This window comes from Euprymna scolopes, chromosome 32 (assembly GCF_053919585.1).
Source record: "Euprymna scolopes isolate OS-2025 chromosome 32, ASM5391958v1, whole genome shotgun sequence".
NCBI classification, from domain to species: Eukaryota; Metazoa; Mollusca; class Cephalopoda; order Sepiida; family Sepiolidae; genus Euprymna; species Euprymna scolopes.
This window is the reverse complement of record NC_136513.1, coordinates 63,834,337-63,852,491: the sequence shown is the minus strand read 5'-3', so window position 1 is coordinate 63,852,491 and position 18,155 is coordinate 63,834,337. Positions and strand designations below refer to the sequence as shown.

Below are 18,155 nucleotides of genomic sequence, written 5' to 3'. Positions count from 1 at the left end.
TGCCTAATATTAGCTAGTTCTGCTATATACGCATTGGGGTTTGCGACAATTCCATAGTAATCTTCCATGGAACTCTTCAACTCTCCCCATGTTACATGCGCATTGCCAGCCAATAATCTATTAACATAATGGCCGACTAGGCCCCTTGTGGTTAGAAGAGCTGTTTGACATTTTTTTTCGTCTGTAGCTCCAACCACCTTAAAATACCTAAGTCATCCCGCCAAGCCTTATAACCACCCTGATCTCTACTCTCTAAAGGTTTTATGTTCTTTAAAAGGGATTCTCCCCTTATAGTGTTTGACACCGAACTAATTGCCTTTTTCATCTCCGCTGCGAACCCCTGCATGAAACTTGAAAGAACTTGCTGCTCCATCATATATTTTTAAAACAAACAATATTTTACGTATTTTAATCGTATGCAATAGTCGCTAACAAGCGAAAATATATTTTTAACGAACTTTCATGCATACAACAATACGTATGTATATTTATATATAGTTTTTTTTTAAAGCAGAACACACAAAGGAAAAAAATCGAGTGTACTTACTGTTTGCTGAACTTGTGGTCCTTCCTTTGGTTTCTTGTCTTCATTTTTCTGTTTGTTTTTTTTGTTCATCTTTCGAAGCAGTCTGTTTGTTCCTTCGTTCTTTTTGTTGTGTTATTTCTTCCATGGATTTTTGTTTGCTTTGTTCCAGGTTCGATCTTCCTATTCCTTGATGGAATAGCTGAGTCACGGTACCAAAACGCTGTCTGTTGTGTTGTGTGCACTCAGTCTATATAACTGCGTGGACAAAATGGTCGCCGGACAAGTTTACCGACGAGTGTATATTTGGAATGACAACTAAAAGACTCGACTGTTTACAAAAGAATTCGAGTTTATTTTAACAATCTTTCTTTACACTTTTGTGTCGGTTGTCACTGACTCCACTAGCGAGGAGAGAGGTGTTGTTAGAGATAGGTGGCGTGGCGGGGGTGTTGACAGATGACAGACTTGTTTCTCACCGCGTCGGCCGCTACTCTTTTTTTAAAAACCAAAACATCTTTGTTTATATTGGTATCGGTCACGTTTCTCTAGCCCAGCTACGAATGTCAGCTGCATTCCGATCTGGTCATAAAATATTTGTTGATGTTATTATTTTCGATTGTAGGTCAATTTCCTTTTGTTTGTTTGGCCTTGAAACATCACCACATTCCAAATGTGTGTCACTAGCTCAGGTGACGCTCGTGCAACATTCCATGTTGTCATGGTTGAAACGTGACCCTCACATCACGTTCTTGGCTTGCCTCTCCGATTTCTTCACAGCCTGTCCCCTTATTATACAACATTAGTACGAAGGAGACTGGCAATAATAAAGCGTATAGTTGATGAATACAGCTTGCAGGTGGACATTACCTTAGTTTCGTCGATGCAGAATTTGGCTGATAGCTTGACTAGAGTACCAAAGAGGTGGATTGATGTAATGAGGCAGGGATCTGATCCTCCACAACAGACATGCGCGGCCGTAACAGATCAATTAACACCTGAACAGATCCATACAATACATGAGCAGAGTGGACATCCCGGAATTCGGAGGACAACATATTTTGTCCGAAGAGTGTGTCCCTCAACTACAAGAGCATCAATCAAGGCATCTATACGCTCGTGTGAAGAGTGTCAACGAATTGATCCGGCACCGTCCCAATGGCAAAAAGGGAAGCTTGAGGTGGAGGACAACTGGTATCGAGTAGGAATGGATGTAACGCATTATGAGGGCAGGCATTTGGTGACCATGACAGATTGTGGTCCGACACGTTTCACGATATGGTGCCTGTTGACCCGACAGGATGCATCTAGCATTATACGACAGTTGAGAGCTGTATTTTTTGAATGGGGTGCCCCGCTGGAGATTCTGACTGATAACGCCACTACATTTTGATGTCAAGAATTTAAGAAATTTACGCAGGAATGGGGGATTAGAATGCATTACCGATGTGTATATTTTCGAGAAGGTAACGGTATAGCGGAGAGCGGTGTCACCGCACCATTAAAAGAATTACTGCCAGGACACAGGGTTCTATTCCAGAAGCTGTGTACTGGTATAATGTGACACCAAAGGACGATGCAATACCAGAAACTGCACCAGCTAATGGGATTTACCGCTATGAACAGCGTATAAAAGGAATCGATGTCACACCATCAGTGGTTAGCGTTGTCAATACACCATATCAAGTGGGAGTCCGTGTTTGGGAAAAAAACTCAAATGCTGGGTGCATTGTAAAATTTTGCAGAGGAAAAATAGACAAAATCATAAGTCCTCAGACCATGTTGATTAATGGTGTACCACGTCATGTAAAAGATATCCACGCCTGTTATACCTCTTCTGATTCTGAGGATAATGAGGAAGATCACATACAGTTCAGGGATGATCCTGATCGCCTACTGCCCCTACAGGTGAGCATAGAAACACTACCTACAGAACCATATGAGGGAATGATGGAACATACTAGTGGCAATAGTGATGAGGACGATGGACATGAGGAAGGAATTCCACCAGTTCCTTATCAAAGTACCTGAGAAAGACGAATACTGCTCACCCGCCATGATTGTGAAACACCGCCTATAGCACCACGAGAGGGGATGATGAAACATACTGAGGAAGATGGAACCGAGGAAGTAATGCCTCCGATTATTGGAAGGTGGAAGGAGTACCCGACAAAGACGGATACTGCCCCCTTGCCCTGATTGTGAAACACCGCATAGGGAATCACAAGAGGGGATAATGGAACAGACTGGTGGCAATAACGGTGGTAATGAGGAAGATGGCAATGAGAAAGTGCTTCCCCCGATTCTTTGAAGAAGTACCCGACAAAGACTGCCCCCCTGCCCGGTGTGTGATCATGAGATCAGTGGGAAGTGTAGGGAAACTTGCGACTTACCTAATTAGCATGTGTGCATAATTCAACAGGTCGGTCGTGGAATGAAATGAATGAAGAAAAAACAAACAAAAATAGCTGCCTTATCTCTTTATATGCCTGCAATGTGACCACCCGATATGCAAATGAGATGCTCCTGGTTGGAGATAAAAGAGGGTTGATTTTTTAGAGTGGGGTTCATTTTGAAGTTGGATTTCGAAGAAATAAGTTGAATTAGCAGAAGTACGTTTGGAGTTGAGAGAAGGTGCATTACATGTACAGAAGTTGGAAGTTTGGACTAAAGTGCTAACTTACCCAAGAAATTATTGGTGTGACGGGCGGAAGAAATAACACTCAAGTTATTGAATTATAGTGTTACTAAATAATATTTCATGTTAAGTATGTGTTAACAAATAATATTACATCTTAAGTACGTGTTACCAAATAATATTTCATGTTAAGTATGTGTTAACAAATAATATTTCATGTTAAGCATGTGTGAACAAATAATATATCATGTTTAGTATGTGTTGCAAAATTATATTCCATGTTAAGGTTATGTTACCAATTAATATTTCATGTTAAGTATGTGGTAACAAATAATATTTCATGTTAAGTGTATGTTACCAAATAATATTTCATGTTAAGTATGTGTTAAATAATATTTCAGGTTAAGTATGTGTTACTAAATAATATTTCATGTTAAGTATATGTTACCAAATTATACTTCATGTAAAGTATATGTTACCAAATTATATTTCATATTAAGTATGTGTTACCAAATAATATTTTATTTTAAGTATGTGTTACCAAATAATATTTCATGCAAAGTATGTGCTACCAAGTAATATATCATGTTAAGTATGTATTACCAAGTAATATATCATGTTAAGTATGTATTACCAAGTAATATATCATGTTAAGTATGTATTACCAAGTAATATATCATGTTAAGTATGTATTACCAAGTAATATATCATGTTAAGTATGTGTTCACAAATTATAGTTTATGTTTAGTATATGTTACCGAATAATATTTCATGTTAAGTATGTATTACCAAGTAATATTTCTTGTTTAGTATGTGTTACCAAATAATATTTTATGTTAGTATGCATTACCAAGTAATATTTCATGTTAAGTATGTGTTACCAAGTAATATTTCATGTTAAGTATGTATTACTTTTTTGCAAATTCCACAAATAGTGATCAGCGACAATAGGAATACGGATCATTGGAATTGAAAGAATTTGCTAAGGAATGAGATTTTAAGCAGATTACAATCAGTTCGAATTATCCACAAGTGAATGGTCTAGTGGAAAAAACATACAAACAAAAGGATATAAAAATGTCTTCTGAAAGCAACCATAATCATTTTAACATTAAGAACTACTCCGTTAAAAGACAAATCGTTATTTTTAGCCCAATAGTTGATAAAAAGGACTGTTAGGACAAATCTTCCTAACATTTTGCACAGCAAAATAATAAAAAAGAGTGAAACAAACAAAGAATTTAATGAATTACCAAGTTTAAACAAAAACGACACTGAAAATGGGAGCAGAAATGAAAGATAGTTAAAAAATTTGGAGAACCTTATTCGTATTTAATAAAAATGGACCAAGGAAATTATATAAAACACAATAGACGTCATCTTTTAAAAACAAATTAAAATCCTTCACACATCATCACAACTACACCTACACGATACAACTATGAAAATATATTTAATGTAGAAAATAGTCAAAGACAAAATGCGTCCATAAGACACACACAACGAAACATTAATTAATCACACAAAGGGAGGAAGAATATTCAGACTTTCAACCAGATATAAGCAATGAACAACTGCATTGAATAAATATAAAAAGTTTTTTATTTTTTGTAAAAAAACGATGTCAGATTTTCATGAGTTGTTACCCTTTGACTGTGGTTATTCGCACTGTTCTACTCACACTATACCTCTTACACCAACCTCCCACCACGTAAAATACATTAGGCACCAACCGTCTACTATCTACACAGTTTCAATAAATGTCTCGTTATGTACACGTTCCTTTTATCCTTCCAAATGTGCACTCGTTACTAACATGCATTTGTATATAATCTACAAAGATATCAACATAATATAAAAGGCATGTCATTAATATATCCATGTGGGAGTGACTATGCAGAAGAAGAAAAATATATACAGAAGTTAAAACTGAAAGGAATACAGCTTACAAGTTATTTGACGATCTTTCATTGTTCGGAGATGGTGTGAATTCCATAAACACCGCCACCACCATATACGTTCATGCGTTAGTATAGGAATGGGGGCGACACAGAGTTGAGTGTAATTGCAACTTTGTTGATCGGCCATCTTACCATTTTTACTTTTTTAGAAGAATTATATAGAAAAGGAACAGGACTAGAGAGAGCAGTGGTCCGGATTTGGTTACATGTAACAACAATGAAGAAGAACCCATTTTTCTTACAATTCCTAGTAAAATATAGTTATCTCCTTAAAACAATGAGTTAAGCTTCCAAATTGCAGAAAATGTGTTTAGCTGCTGATAGTAATACGGGGTGGGCCATAAGTCACGCACCAGCTCACTAGACGATCGTCGCAATGATTTCATTAGACTATTCTCAACTTTTTCGATGAGGGTTTGTCTATGACACTACCTGTTTCACGAAATTTCAATATCAAACGCTCTATTGTCGTGTGAGAGATGGGCTCACGATCAGGATAACTTTGATTAAACTTCTCAGCAACAGATCAATTAGTTGCGCCATCGGCACCAGACATGAACACCAGTTCAACTCGTTCGTCAATTGTTTGAATGCTTGAAATTCAAATAAAATTTTTAAAAGGCAAATCATAACTAAAAAACTTTGAAATTAAATTTGACAGTTATAGCAACTGATAAATACAAAAAAAGTTTTGTTACTTCATAAAAGAATCTTATACCGAAAGAAAAGAAAATATATTTTGACCCGCAGATTTTACAGTTTCACATCACTTAATTCTTTGGTGCGTGACTTATGGTCCACCCTGTAGATTAAACTTACTTCCTTTTGTTTTGTGTGTTTTTAAACATTGAAAGGGTTAACTATTCCAAGTTCGTCATAATTTGTAAATGATTAAAAGTAAAATAAAAATTACATATGTTTCAAAGATTGGTTGAAATTTTTTTGCCGCCTTACAAACTCAAATTTTACAGTTGTCTACTTGTGCAATGATTATAATTGACACTTTTCAAAACGTTGGCAATGATAAATGTGTTTCTTTTCATTTTCAGTTCTTCACCAAAAGATGAACATTATTCCATTCTTGTTGTTATTGCTGAGTGGTGTGTTGTAAGTTTTATAATTTTTATTATTACTTTTCTGGTAACTTGTCATGTCAAGATTGATAACTTATCCCAACTTATTTTTTCAGTAATTAATTTTTATTTACATTTGTAAGTCGTTTGTAAGGTGTTTTTTTTTTATTTGTTTTGAAATGGACTCAAAGAAAACATTTGTTTATTGACTAGTTAAAGGAAAATAATTACCACTATACTTGTTGGCACATGCTATTCACAAAAGATCTTAATTTAAATGTTGGAACACCTAACTCCAAGAATACTGATGATTTTATTTTTCATGCTAGTTTTTTTAAGTCTTTTATCCCTTTGTCAAGCCATGTAATCTTCTGGTAGGTTTTATAAAGCACTTGATGTGCAGGTGTTTCTGTGGTCTCATTAAATGATTCATCCAGAGGAAGTCTCGAAATAAAGACAAAACATTGATGAACACATAACACGGAATATCTGCCTTAATACAAAAATGCTAGTTTGTTTTGGTGTCTTTAACCCCCCCCCCACCTTATTGCTGATGAGGAGACTTTGTTTAAATATAAAAAAAATATTTTTATCAAATTATTGTTCAAGACATATAGTCTATTTCAAGAAAAACATTGTTTCCGAAACGATCGTACAAACTATTGATTTTTTTTGTTTTTCCTTTTGGAACTGATTTTCAATTAAAAATTATGAATCATTTTACTCAATATATATATATATATATATATATATATATATGTAAATATGTTACATGAAAATAAGATTAGATTAGATAAGTGAAAATGAGATTAGGATAAGCCGAGACTCGAACCGTGTAAGCAAGGTTAAGAATTGGAATGCTAGAAATCGGAATGTTAAAAAGGTCTATTGTTAAATTCTATTATAAATAGTTAGATATTGTTTATATTGTAAAAAGAATTGATTGTTCATTCTTTTATAAAACTGAATATTAAAAATGTCCGCTAAAAAGAATAAACAATACCAATTAAAAATACCCTGTTAAAAAATAGGTTAGTATATATGTTGAGAATTCTTTTTTTGCCAGAAGCGTGGAAAAACGTGTGCATAGCCACGTGAATTTGTCACGTTTGGGAAACACACTTCTGACAAAAATAAAAGAGGGATTCTCAATATAGGAGCTAGAGTTAGTCAGATCAGAGCAGTTGAGGCAGAACAGTCTGCTAGTCAGTCAGAGAGAGAGTTAAGAGTCAGTACTTTGGAAGTGAAAGGAAGGACAGTAAACTATGTAGATCCCAAATTTGAATTCCTGACGTCGTCAGCATTTGACCAGTCCAATAAATAAATAATCATCTTTGTGTTTTTGTAACTGTTTGTCTTCATGCCTTTCAACACCCAAAAGGTAATGTGTTAATCATTTATTATAAACATTGTGTAACCCTTCCAAGAATATGTATCACCCCCCTCTCCTCGCAAATATATGTTATAAGAATCCACAGAACTGTATAAATGTCTCTCTGTCTCCCCCTCATCAGAATTATATATGTCCCCGTCTATCTTCAATAGGAATCCCCCATCATATCTTTTTAATATGAAACCCCCACAACACAATAAATATGTATATATACATGTATGTATATGTATATGTGTATATATATGTATATATATATGTATGTATACATATATGTGTATATATATATATATATATATATATATATATATATATATATATGTTATATATTCGTTATCATCGAGTTCTTCATTTAGGGGCGCCATTTAAATCATTGAGGGGCACTTTTTACGTTTGGGTGTATACACTGTATAACATCAAAGATTCCGTGTGTGTATGATTGTCTCTAATATAAATGGTTGTGTGTTTGATTATCATAAAATAACAAACGTGTGTGTGACATGTAATTTCTGAACCCACCTCTGCTTCTTCTCGCTGTTGAACCATCTGGAAATTTCTCATCCTGGAGGGAGACTTGATACCTGTTTGACGAAGATTTATCACTCCAAGACGATGAATGTTTTTTATAGACTTTATTTCACTTTCCCCAGAGGTCCTGCAGCAGGTGGAAGTGAAATCTGCTGGTGTGGTTCTTCTTCACACACGTCAGCGTTCGTCTCCCCCCTCCCCATTTAAGAGGGGGAGACCACGGAAAAACGTCCGTCTTCTTCAAAGCTCAAATCAAATCTCACAGATCTAGCCAACCTGCCTGACCACGTCACACATACGTAATTTGGTCAGCTGACCTTCAGTTCTGGTAAACGTGTCTACCTCCACGTTTACTCTCCTCTCTCTCTCTCTCTCTCTCTCTCTCTCTGTCTCTCTCTCCCGGTAACATTCCTTCCCCCCTTTTTATCAAAATGTATGGCGAAGGCATACATTTTCTACTTCCCACATTTACTAAGAATGGGATATATATGCTCACCCCACTGGCAAAGAAAATTGTCATACCTTTATTCAATATACTAAGTAAAATAATATCAACAAATAATACCATGTGGCGCTAATCCTTGCGCCCTCGAAGGTCAACAACTCCCTGTGACCCCATGGTCTCTTCATAACTTAAATCAGAATTTCAGGAGCATCCTTTACTCCCGTTGACACTACGCGTGATCGATAAATTCTCGGCAATCAACCGAATAATAAAATCGAGGTCCATCTGCTTCTTCAAAACGGACTATCATCGTCTTTGGCTTTACAGATCAGCTTTTCTTCCCATAGGTATCACACACAAAAAAATTTTCCATCCCAAGCCTTATCCTATTCATCATAAGCCTACTCTTATTACTAGTATTTTGTGGGAAACAAAAAACCTCTTAACATTACATATGGTTGGTAGCCTTCTATTTTCCTAAGTACTTGCATACATATTTCATTCATCTTCTCTTGAGCGATTCGTAACATAATGGCCACGTCAGCCATTGCACCCCCTCTGCCCCTTACACCATGTCAGAGGGCATTTCATTTGCTCCCTGAAGTTGATTACAACTAGATCCGCTCACGCTGGACAGAATACATTCCGTTTACTGCTATGTCAGAAAAAACTTTTTTTTTTCCAAAGTCGGTAAGCGCAACCTGCCTTGAAGACACATAGCTTCATGGAAAACATCGGATTTCCACACATGAAGTACTCAAACTTGCTCCATGTTGATTCTACTCGAAATCAATAGAAATCACGATAAAAAAAATAAAATTCGAATCATTTCTCGAGAATAATGAAATTAATAACTACCCATATAATTCCACACCTCTCCAAAATTCTAACATGCTTGCCACAGAAATTAAATTCCATTCACGCCCCACTTTTTTCTTTCATTTCTTCATATAGTTTATTTAACCCTATATTTATCCTTTTTTTTTCTCCCTTACTTATGTGGTCAAAACGTCACTCATGTCGAATAGAACATTTATTCTACTTTTCGAAAATTGAAATTAATACCGACTGAACCTTTGACTCTTCCGAAACTTTTTTATTATTATTATTATCATTATTATTATTATTATTATTATTATTATTATTTATTACACTGTTTAAATCTTATTTCTTTCTCTTTTTCCCAATTTTATTATTACTATTATGATTATTAATTAATTAATTAACAACACGTTCTTTCTTTTATTAATCATTCTTTCAATAGACCCCACAAGCAAAGATTCCACCTCCCCATTCTGCGAAAAAAAAAATACATGTCAAAGAACAAGAAAATTCTGCCAATACCGTTTGACAACACATCAATTACATAAAAATAATAAATTAAAAAATACAAAAATATCCTATAAGCAATCACAAAGTCCCATCTCACTAACAACAAAATTCCAAATAACAAAACACAGATTCGTGGAAACCCATTTGACCACGTGATCAACTAGGTCGGCTGCATAGTGCATCATCTTTTACCATTCCACAGAATTCAAAATTAAAGAAAAATCGCAGTCGTTTACAAAAAATACCTAGACATTTACAATTAAAATACAGTCGTTTCTAAAATAAAATAAAACGACTCACTTATAAAGTCTCAGAACACTCGATGGAACTAAAATTGTCCATGTCAGAAAAAAAATTCCTTAGAAAAAAATAAAAATCGTACAATTAGTGAAAAAAAAAGGAAAAAAAAATCACATTTCAGAACCTATCCATTGTTTTTCATCGAAAGTACATATTGTTTTTCCTTAAAAGTTACACTTAGTTCACAGTTTAAAAATGACACAAAATATTCATAACACATATTTGTGATTGACGTGTTTATCTTTTTTGGTAAAGGCTCATTACAGTCATATGTTCTATTTCTTTTTTTTTTCTTTTTGGTTTTCTCACTGGCTGTTGTTAAAAATTTTCAGAATAAGGCCATTCTTTGTTGTTCCCTTCTAATTTTGACATTAAGTGATATTTTTCTTCGTTCATAACGAGCTAATTCCCAATACGATAAACTTTTTTTTTTTTTAACTATTTTCTATATATAAAGTTTTACATCTGTGTGTCTGTATGTCTTCCTTTTCTTTCTTCGTGAAAAGGTTGTACGTGTGTATTGCTTTTCTTTTTTTTTCTTTTTTTCTTATTTATTTTTCTAATTCGCCTAGTGTTTTAATGGACCCTACGTTGTGTGTGTGTTGATTTGTATTTTTTTTCTACTGTTCTTTCTTTTTTTTTTTTTTTTTTTCCATACATTTTATTGTTTTTCTTGTCCTTTTTTTTTTCTTTTTTTTTTAGTCTATTTCTTTTTTCTTGACACTAAATCTCCATGCTTCCATGTTGTATTTTCTTAAACACAGGTTTGATTATCGCATCGGTGATGCGACTTAGTCACGAGCATCAAAACGAATATGTTATATATTCATTATCATCGAGGTTATCCTTGAGGGGTACCAAATTGAGCTTTCGTTACATTTGAATATGTTATATAGAGTTCTTCATTTAGGGGCACTTTTTACGTTTTCTATATAACATAAGAAAGATTCCGTGTGCGTATGATTGTCTCTAATATAAATGGTTGTGTGTTTGATTATCATAAAGGGAATCGTGTGTGTGACATGTAATTTCTGAACCTACCTCTGCTTCTTCTCGCTGTTGAACCATCTGGAAATTTCTCATCCTGGAGGGAGACTTGATACCTGTTTGACGAAGATTTATCACTCCAAGACGATGAATGGGTTTTTATAGTTTTTATTTCACTTTCCCCAGAGGTCCTGCAGAAGTGGAAGTGAAATCTGCTTGTGTGGTTCTTCTTCACACACGTCAGCGTTCGTCTCCCCCCTCCCCAGTTAAGAGGGGGAGACCACGGAAAAATGTCTGTCTTCTTCAAAGCTCAAATCAAATCTCACAGATCTAGCCAACCTGCCTGACCACGTCACACATACGTAATTTGGTCAGCTGACCTTCAGTTCTGGTAAACGTGTCTACCTCCACGTTTACTCTCCTCTCTCTCTCTCTCTCTGTCTCTCTCTCTCTGTAACATATATATATATATGTATTATATATATATACAGGGGGTCCACAAAGTCTGGCTACATAATGTAATTGTGGAAGCATCCTCTAGATTATGTAGCCAGACTTTGTGGGCACCTTGTATATATATATATATTAACCGTATGTATCGCTTGAAAAATAACAACAATAACAAAATCTATATATATATATATATATATATATATATATATATAAATGTAATTCTTGGTTTGTTACAAGTGAATAAAAACATATTTCTACATTACCAATTTATTTGAAATTTTCAGACAACCCATCTTTAGAGTCGAGGGATGTTTTTATGTTATTAAAATAAATTTACCTCGTGAGTTATTAAAATATTAAATAAAATAAATATATTTTTTTAACTGTTAGTGCAAACCTGCTTTGTTGATAAAACTGAACTTCTGATTCGATTCATTTCACAGCCACGAATTGATGAAAAAGAAGTAGATTTTATTTTCTGTTTACTCGATAAGTAAAAAAAAATAAAAAAAAACATAATTCATTTGTTTATGTTCCAAATTTTTTAATTTACACATTTTTTCTTTATTATATAAGGCCAAAAAAAGTTTGTCGCTTGCTTTTTGAGTTTTTTTTTGTTTTTCGATATAAGATTGGTTGGTAAAAGTACAGTTTTTTTTGGTGCTAATGCAAAGAGTGGTCCGCGCTATTTTTTAAATCGTATTTCCAGGTTTAATTAAAGTTTTATTATATGTTTTTTTTATTCAATTGTAAGGTTAAAATACACCCTCCCTTCCCCATGTTAAGAATGGCTTTTTAAATATTAATGTTATTATTACAACACGGATCACTCTCTGCATGAGTACTGTACTTTCGCCTAAAAATTTAATAAACAAAAACATGGTACTTATGCAGAGAAAGTACCATAATAATATAATAAAAGAATAATAACGTTATTTAGAAAGCCATTCTTAACATGGGGAGGACGTTTTGTTACTATTCTATACTTTCACCTAACAATTTAATAAACAAAAGATGGTACTTATGCAGAGAAGGTACCGTGCTGCAATAACGCTATTAAGAAAGCCATTCTTAACATGGGAAAGGGAGAGTATTCTGTAACTATTTTATATTTTCACCTAACAATTTAATAAACAAAAGATAGTACTCATGCAGAGAAGGTACCGTGCTGAAATAATACCGTTATTTAGAAAGCTATTCTTAACATGGGGAGGGAGTTTTGCATCTATTCTATACTTTCACCTAACAATTTAATAAACAAAAATAGATAGTATGTATGCATAGAAAATACCATGCTGAAATAATGTTATTTAGAAAGACATTCTTAACATGGGGATGGTATTTTGTAATTATTCTGTTCTTTCACCTAACAATTTAAAAACAAAACATGGTACTTATGCAGAGAAGCTACCCCGCTGAAATAATGACATTATTTAGAAAGTCATTCTTAACATGGGGATAGGGGTGTTTTGTAACTATTCTGGACTTTCACCTAACAATTTAATAAACAGAAGTTAAACTTAAGCAGATAAGGAACAGTACTAAATCATTAACATTATTTAGAAAGCCATTCTTAACATGGGGAGGGAGGATGTTTTCTAACTATTCTGTACTTTCGGTGCTAATGCAGAGAGTGATCTGCGCTATTTTTTAAATCGCATTTCCACGTTTAATTAAAGTTTTATGATATGTTTTTTATTCAATTGTAAGGTTAAAGTACAGAATAGGTACAAAACCCCCATCCCCATGTTAAGAATGGCTTTTTAAATAATAACGTTATTATTTCAGCAAGGATCACTCTCTGCATGAATACCGATTAACGTTTTGTTCTTTGCTTTTTTTACCGTATTTTTTTGTTTTTTTTTCAAGAAAACCTTTTTTTAACAAAGATTGAAAGTGTACGTTTTTTTCTTTTTTTTTTTTTACAGAAGTTGTTTTTATATAAGAAAATATGAATGCTTATAAAGAAATTGTGTACTCGTGCACTTATTGATCCGTGCTGAAATAATAACGTTATTATTTAAAAAGCTATTCTTAACATTGGGAGAAGAGGGTGTTTTGTACCTAATCTGTACTTTAAATTGAATGAAAAAAACGGTAAGTTTTTAGATTAGGTCCACCTCCACAATTTTCTTTTAAATGACGACTTTTGTAGGTTTTCGACTATGCTGAATACAGAAATCGCATTGAAATTTTGCAGAAATAAGTAGTTATCGAGATATTAAAAATTTGTATAATGCATTGTAATCTCTGGCAGCCGTCTTTTTTACACGCTTGCGCACGTCATAAACAAATCTATGCGTGTAACAAAGATGGCCGCCAAAGAATACAATGCATAAAACAACTATCTATATCTCGATAACTATTGATTTCTGCAAAATTTCAATGCGATTTCTGTATTCAGCATAGTCGGAAACCTTTAAAGGTCGTCATTTAAAAGAAAATTGTGGAGGTGGACCTAATCTAAAAAAATTACCAAAAAACATAAAACTTTAATTAAGCTTGGAAATACGATTTAAAAAAATAGCGCGGATCAGTAAGTGCATTAGCACCCATTAATCGACTCACGTGACCTTATTAACAAATATTATCAAAGGCAAGATATGTTACTTTATTACCAAAATGGATAATTTTTTTTGTTTTTTTAATGCAAAATTTTTATTCGGCTCAAAAAACACAGCGTTTACTGTTATATTTGAAAATTACAAATGGCGGCAGACTGTGTTAACACATTAGGTTTGGGAAAATGAGTTAAAACTAAAAAACCTATACAAAATACTGTTAAAAACCACTGAATACATGTCTGCCTATGTCACAGTAACATATATTGAGTGAGTTCCTGACAGTATTTTGTATAGTTTTTTTTAGTTTTAACTCATTTTCCCAAAGTTAATGTGTTCAACAGTCTGCCGCCATTTGTATTTTTCAAATATACAGATAAACATTACATTTTTTCAAACCGATTAAACATTTTACACTAAATAAAAACATTAAATCTTATCCAGTTAGGTAGAAAAGTAACTTATCTTGCCTTTGATAACATTTATTTGTTATATTTATTTTTCAACAACTTTTTCGTTTCTGTGTTTAGTAATACAAACCCGTTTTATCTACTATAACGTTTAGTCAGCTCGAAGAACAGTGTTTATCAGTGTATTTGAAAAATACAAACGGTGATGGACACTGTTGATGTTCGAGAAAATGATTTAAAACTAAAAAACTATACAAAATACTATCAGAAACCCACTGAATATGTCAGCCTATGTCACAATAACATATAATCAGTAGTTGTCTGACATTGTTTTGTATAGTTTTTGACTGATTTTCCCAAACTTAACGTATTCAACAGAGTCCGCAATCATTCGTCTTTTTCAAATACATAGATAAACACTGCGCTTTTCAGCCCATTAAACATTTTACATTAAATAAAAACACTAAAAAATTATCCAGTTAGATAGAAATGTAATTTACCTTACCTTTGCTTTCATTTATTTGTTTTTGAACAATTTTTTCGAATCTGTGTATAGTAACATGCCCCCTTACCCAAATATTAATTAAAAACTAACATTTTTAATACAATAAAAAAAAACTATTTAGCGTTTCAATGGTTTAGCAACTTTCGGCTTAATCCACTGAATGTTGGTCGAGCCCAAGCCATGATTGATGGTAACTCCCGAAGATCTGGATCCAATTCTGCAAGAGTACCATATTTTTTTTATTTTCGCCTTTTTTTTTTTTTTTTTTAACTTTTTGGAGTGGATTGCTGTACTAAGAATATAAGAAACATGCATTTCCTCTTTTTATTAGAATTTTCCATTACACGAAATAAAGCCACAGCAATGCGTGGCAGGGTACAGCTAGTATATATATATATATATATATATATATATATATATAGGGTGTCCACAAAGTCCAGCTACATAATTTACAGGATGCTTCCACAAAGTATGTAGCCAGACTTTGTGTAGACCCTGTATATATGTGTATATATATATATATATATATATATATATATATGTGTGTGTACCTTTTCTAACCCCCCTCCCCTACTGGGGTGAGCAGAGTGGATCCTAAACAGGGCTGCTCAGTCATGGATGCAGCTGCCAAAAAACTCTTTCTGCCTCGGTCCGTGAAGTTAGCGACTGAATCTGGCACCCACCGCCTATGTGCCAGGTTGTAGCTAGGAGCTGCCAGACTACACTGTCCTGCTCCCATCACCACTTCTTGGTCGCCACAGGACTTTTTCTATCCGGGAATTAAGGTAGAGCTCTCTCTGCTTCAGTCCGGGAGCTTAATGACTAAAACTGTCACAAGAATTTTCCATCCATGATGTGTTCCCTTTCGGGAGGACGCCTGCGCGTGATGTCTTTTAACATGGGGAGACTGATGCGCCTGCAGCCACCACACGGCCCCTTGGCAGAGGAGGGCCTGATTCCAATGGTATGGAGAACCACGACGACTGGAGACCCTCCTCTGTTGCAGCCTTCATCCGCCTTCAGTGCCATTGTGTCATTATTGTCATCATCCGCCGCATCAGTCGTTGAGGTCTTTTGGATCACTCTTTGTCTGGAACCTCCCCTTCAACCTTACCGCCATGGGTGGCCCTACCAGGAGCCTAGGCTCTGGACGGCATCGCTCTCAGGTTCATCGGAACACACAAGGTTCTCCACCATGACAAGGTGGCGATCCAGGGAGAACTAAAAACTAAAAATAGCCTGCTTCAAAAAAACCCTGTCTGGACTAGTGCATCCAGAGGGATCACCACCACGCGGTCGGAAAAAGAAAGAAAACCTACGCCTATATTTTGGAACTTTGAATGTGAGGACCCTCATGGACAACAAAACAAGTGATCGACCCGAAAGAAGAACTGCCATTATCTCAAGAGATCTAAGGAGGTTTGCAGATTGACATAGCTGCGCTCTCTGAAACCCGACTGGCTGACGACGGGCAACTGAGGGAGGAGAAAGGCGGGTACACTTTCTTTTAGAAAGGAAGGCCTGCAGAAGAGCCACGTATCCATGGCGTGGGCTTTGCTATAAAGAACAGCCTCATCCGCCACCTCAATGAGCCCCCTGTGGGTATCAACGAACGCCTAATGACCATGCGCCTGATGCTTGCGGGCAGCCAAATGGCCACTGTGATTAGTGCGTATGCTCCAACGCTTGATGCACATGATGAAATAAAGGAGACCTTTTATGGTGACCTTGACACCATTCTATCCGGGGCCCCCAAGGGGGACAAGATAATCCTACTTGGCGACTTCAATGCCAGAGTGGGATGAGACCATCAGCACTGGAGAGGAACGCTTGGAAGAGAGGAGGTTGGGAACACTAACTCAAATGGTACACTCCTACTGACAAAGTGCTCAGAACATAACCTGATCATCACGAACACACTTTTCCGACAAAAAAACGCATTCAAAACATCATGTATGCACCCTCGAAGTAAAATCAAGCACCTCATTGACTATGTCATTGTCCGTGCCAAAGACCGCTGTGATGTGCTGAACACCAGGGCAATGACCAGTACAGACAATTGTTGGACCGACCACCATCTTACTCGCTCCATCATGTCTATCCATTTAATGCGGAAGCAAAGGATGCAAAAAAGACAGAGCCGACCAAAACTTAACATCGAGCAGCAGGGCGATATCACCTACCAACAACAGCTCCAGGCGGCTCTTAGTGCGGACCTGCCCAAGCAGTATCCGCATGACGCTGAAGAGCACTGGGTCAAGCTGTCCTCTGCCATCATGGACTCCAGTATAAACATCCTAGGACAGAAAAAGCGGAAACATCAGGATTGGTACGATGAAAACGATACCGAAATCCAACAGCTTATAGACATCAAGAGGCAAACTTTTATCACCTGGCAGAATAACATCAATTGCAAGGTTAAAAGAGCTGCCCATGCCAAGGCTAAAGCGGCTGTCCAATCGACAGTCAGGAAGCTCTGGTGGATAAAGAAGACTCAGGAGATCCAGCAGTTTGATGACTCTGGGGACACCAGAGGATTCTTTGAAGCCACAAAAGTGGTATACGGCCCCAGCTACCGTTCTCTGACCCCCCACCCCTTCGGTCTAAGGATGGGCTCACGCTTCTGAAAGGAAAGGGAGAAATAACAAATAGATGGAAAGAGCACTACAAGGATCTTCTGAACAGGGACACCACTCCAGAGATGGAGGCCCTTGAAAAACTCCCCCAACAGCCCATAATTCAGAGCATGGGAGAACCACCCAGTCTGGAAGAGGTGCGGGATGCAATTAGGAAGATGAAAAACAATAAGGCGGCTGGTTCTGACGGCATCCCAGCAGAAATCCTGAAGAAAGGCGGGCCTGATCTTCTTAGACACATCCATGCCCTGCTGCTCAAAATATGGGAACAATAGAAAATCCCTGCACAACTTAGAGATGCCCTAGTTGTCTCCATCTTTAAGAAGGGAGACAAGGCAAACTGTGGAAACTACCGGGGCATTTCTCTCCTCTCTACCACAGGGAAAGCCCTAGCTCTGGTTTTGGCCAACAGG

At 35.8% G+C, this 18,155-nt stretch overlaps 1 protein-coding gene across 4 annotated transcripts in view; it reads left to right on the top strand.

The window, feature by feature from the left end:
* LOC145256395 (ribonuclease Oy-like) overlaps positions 1-18,155 on the top strand; it is a 456,188-nt gene that overhangs the window by 98,739 nt on the left and 339,294 nt on the right. For all 4 annotated transcript variants that reach the window (XM_080115250.1, XM_080115249.1, XM_080115253.1 and 1 more), the window contains exon 2: positions 6,172-6,229. In XM_080115250.1, coding sequence (XP_079971376.1) covers positions 6,186-6,229 — 44 coding nt within the window. In that variant the 5' untranslated portion in view covers positions 6,172-6,185. The remainder of the gene's footprint in view (positions 1-6,171; positions 6,230-18,155) is intronic.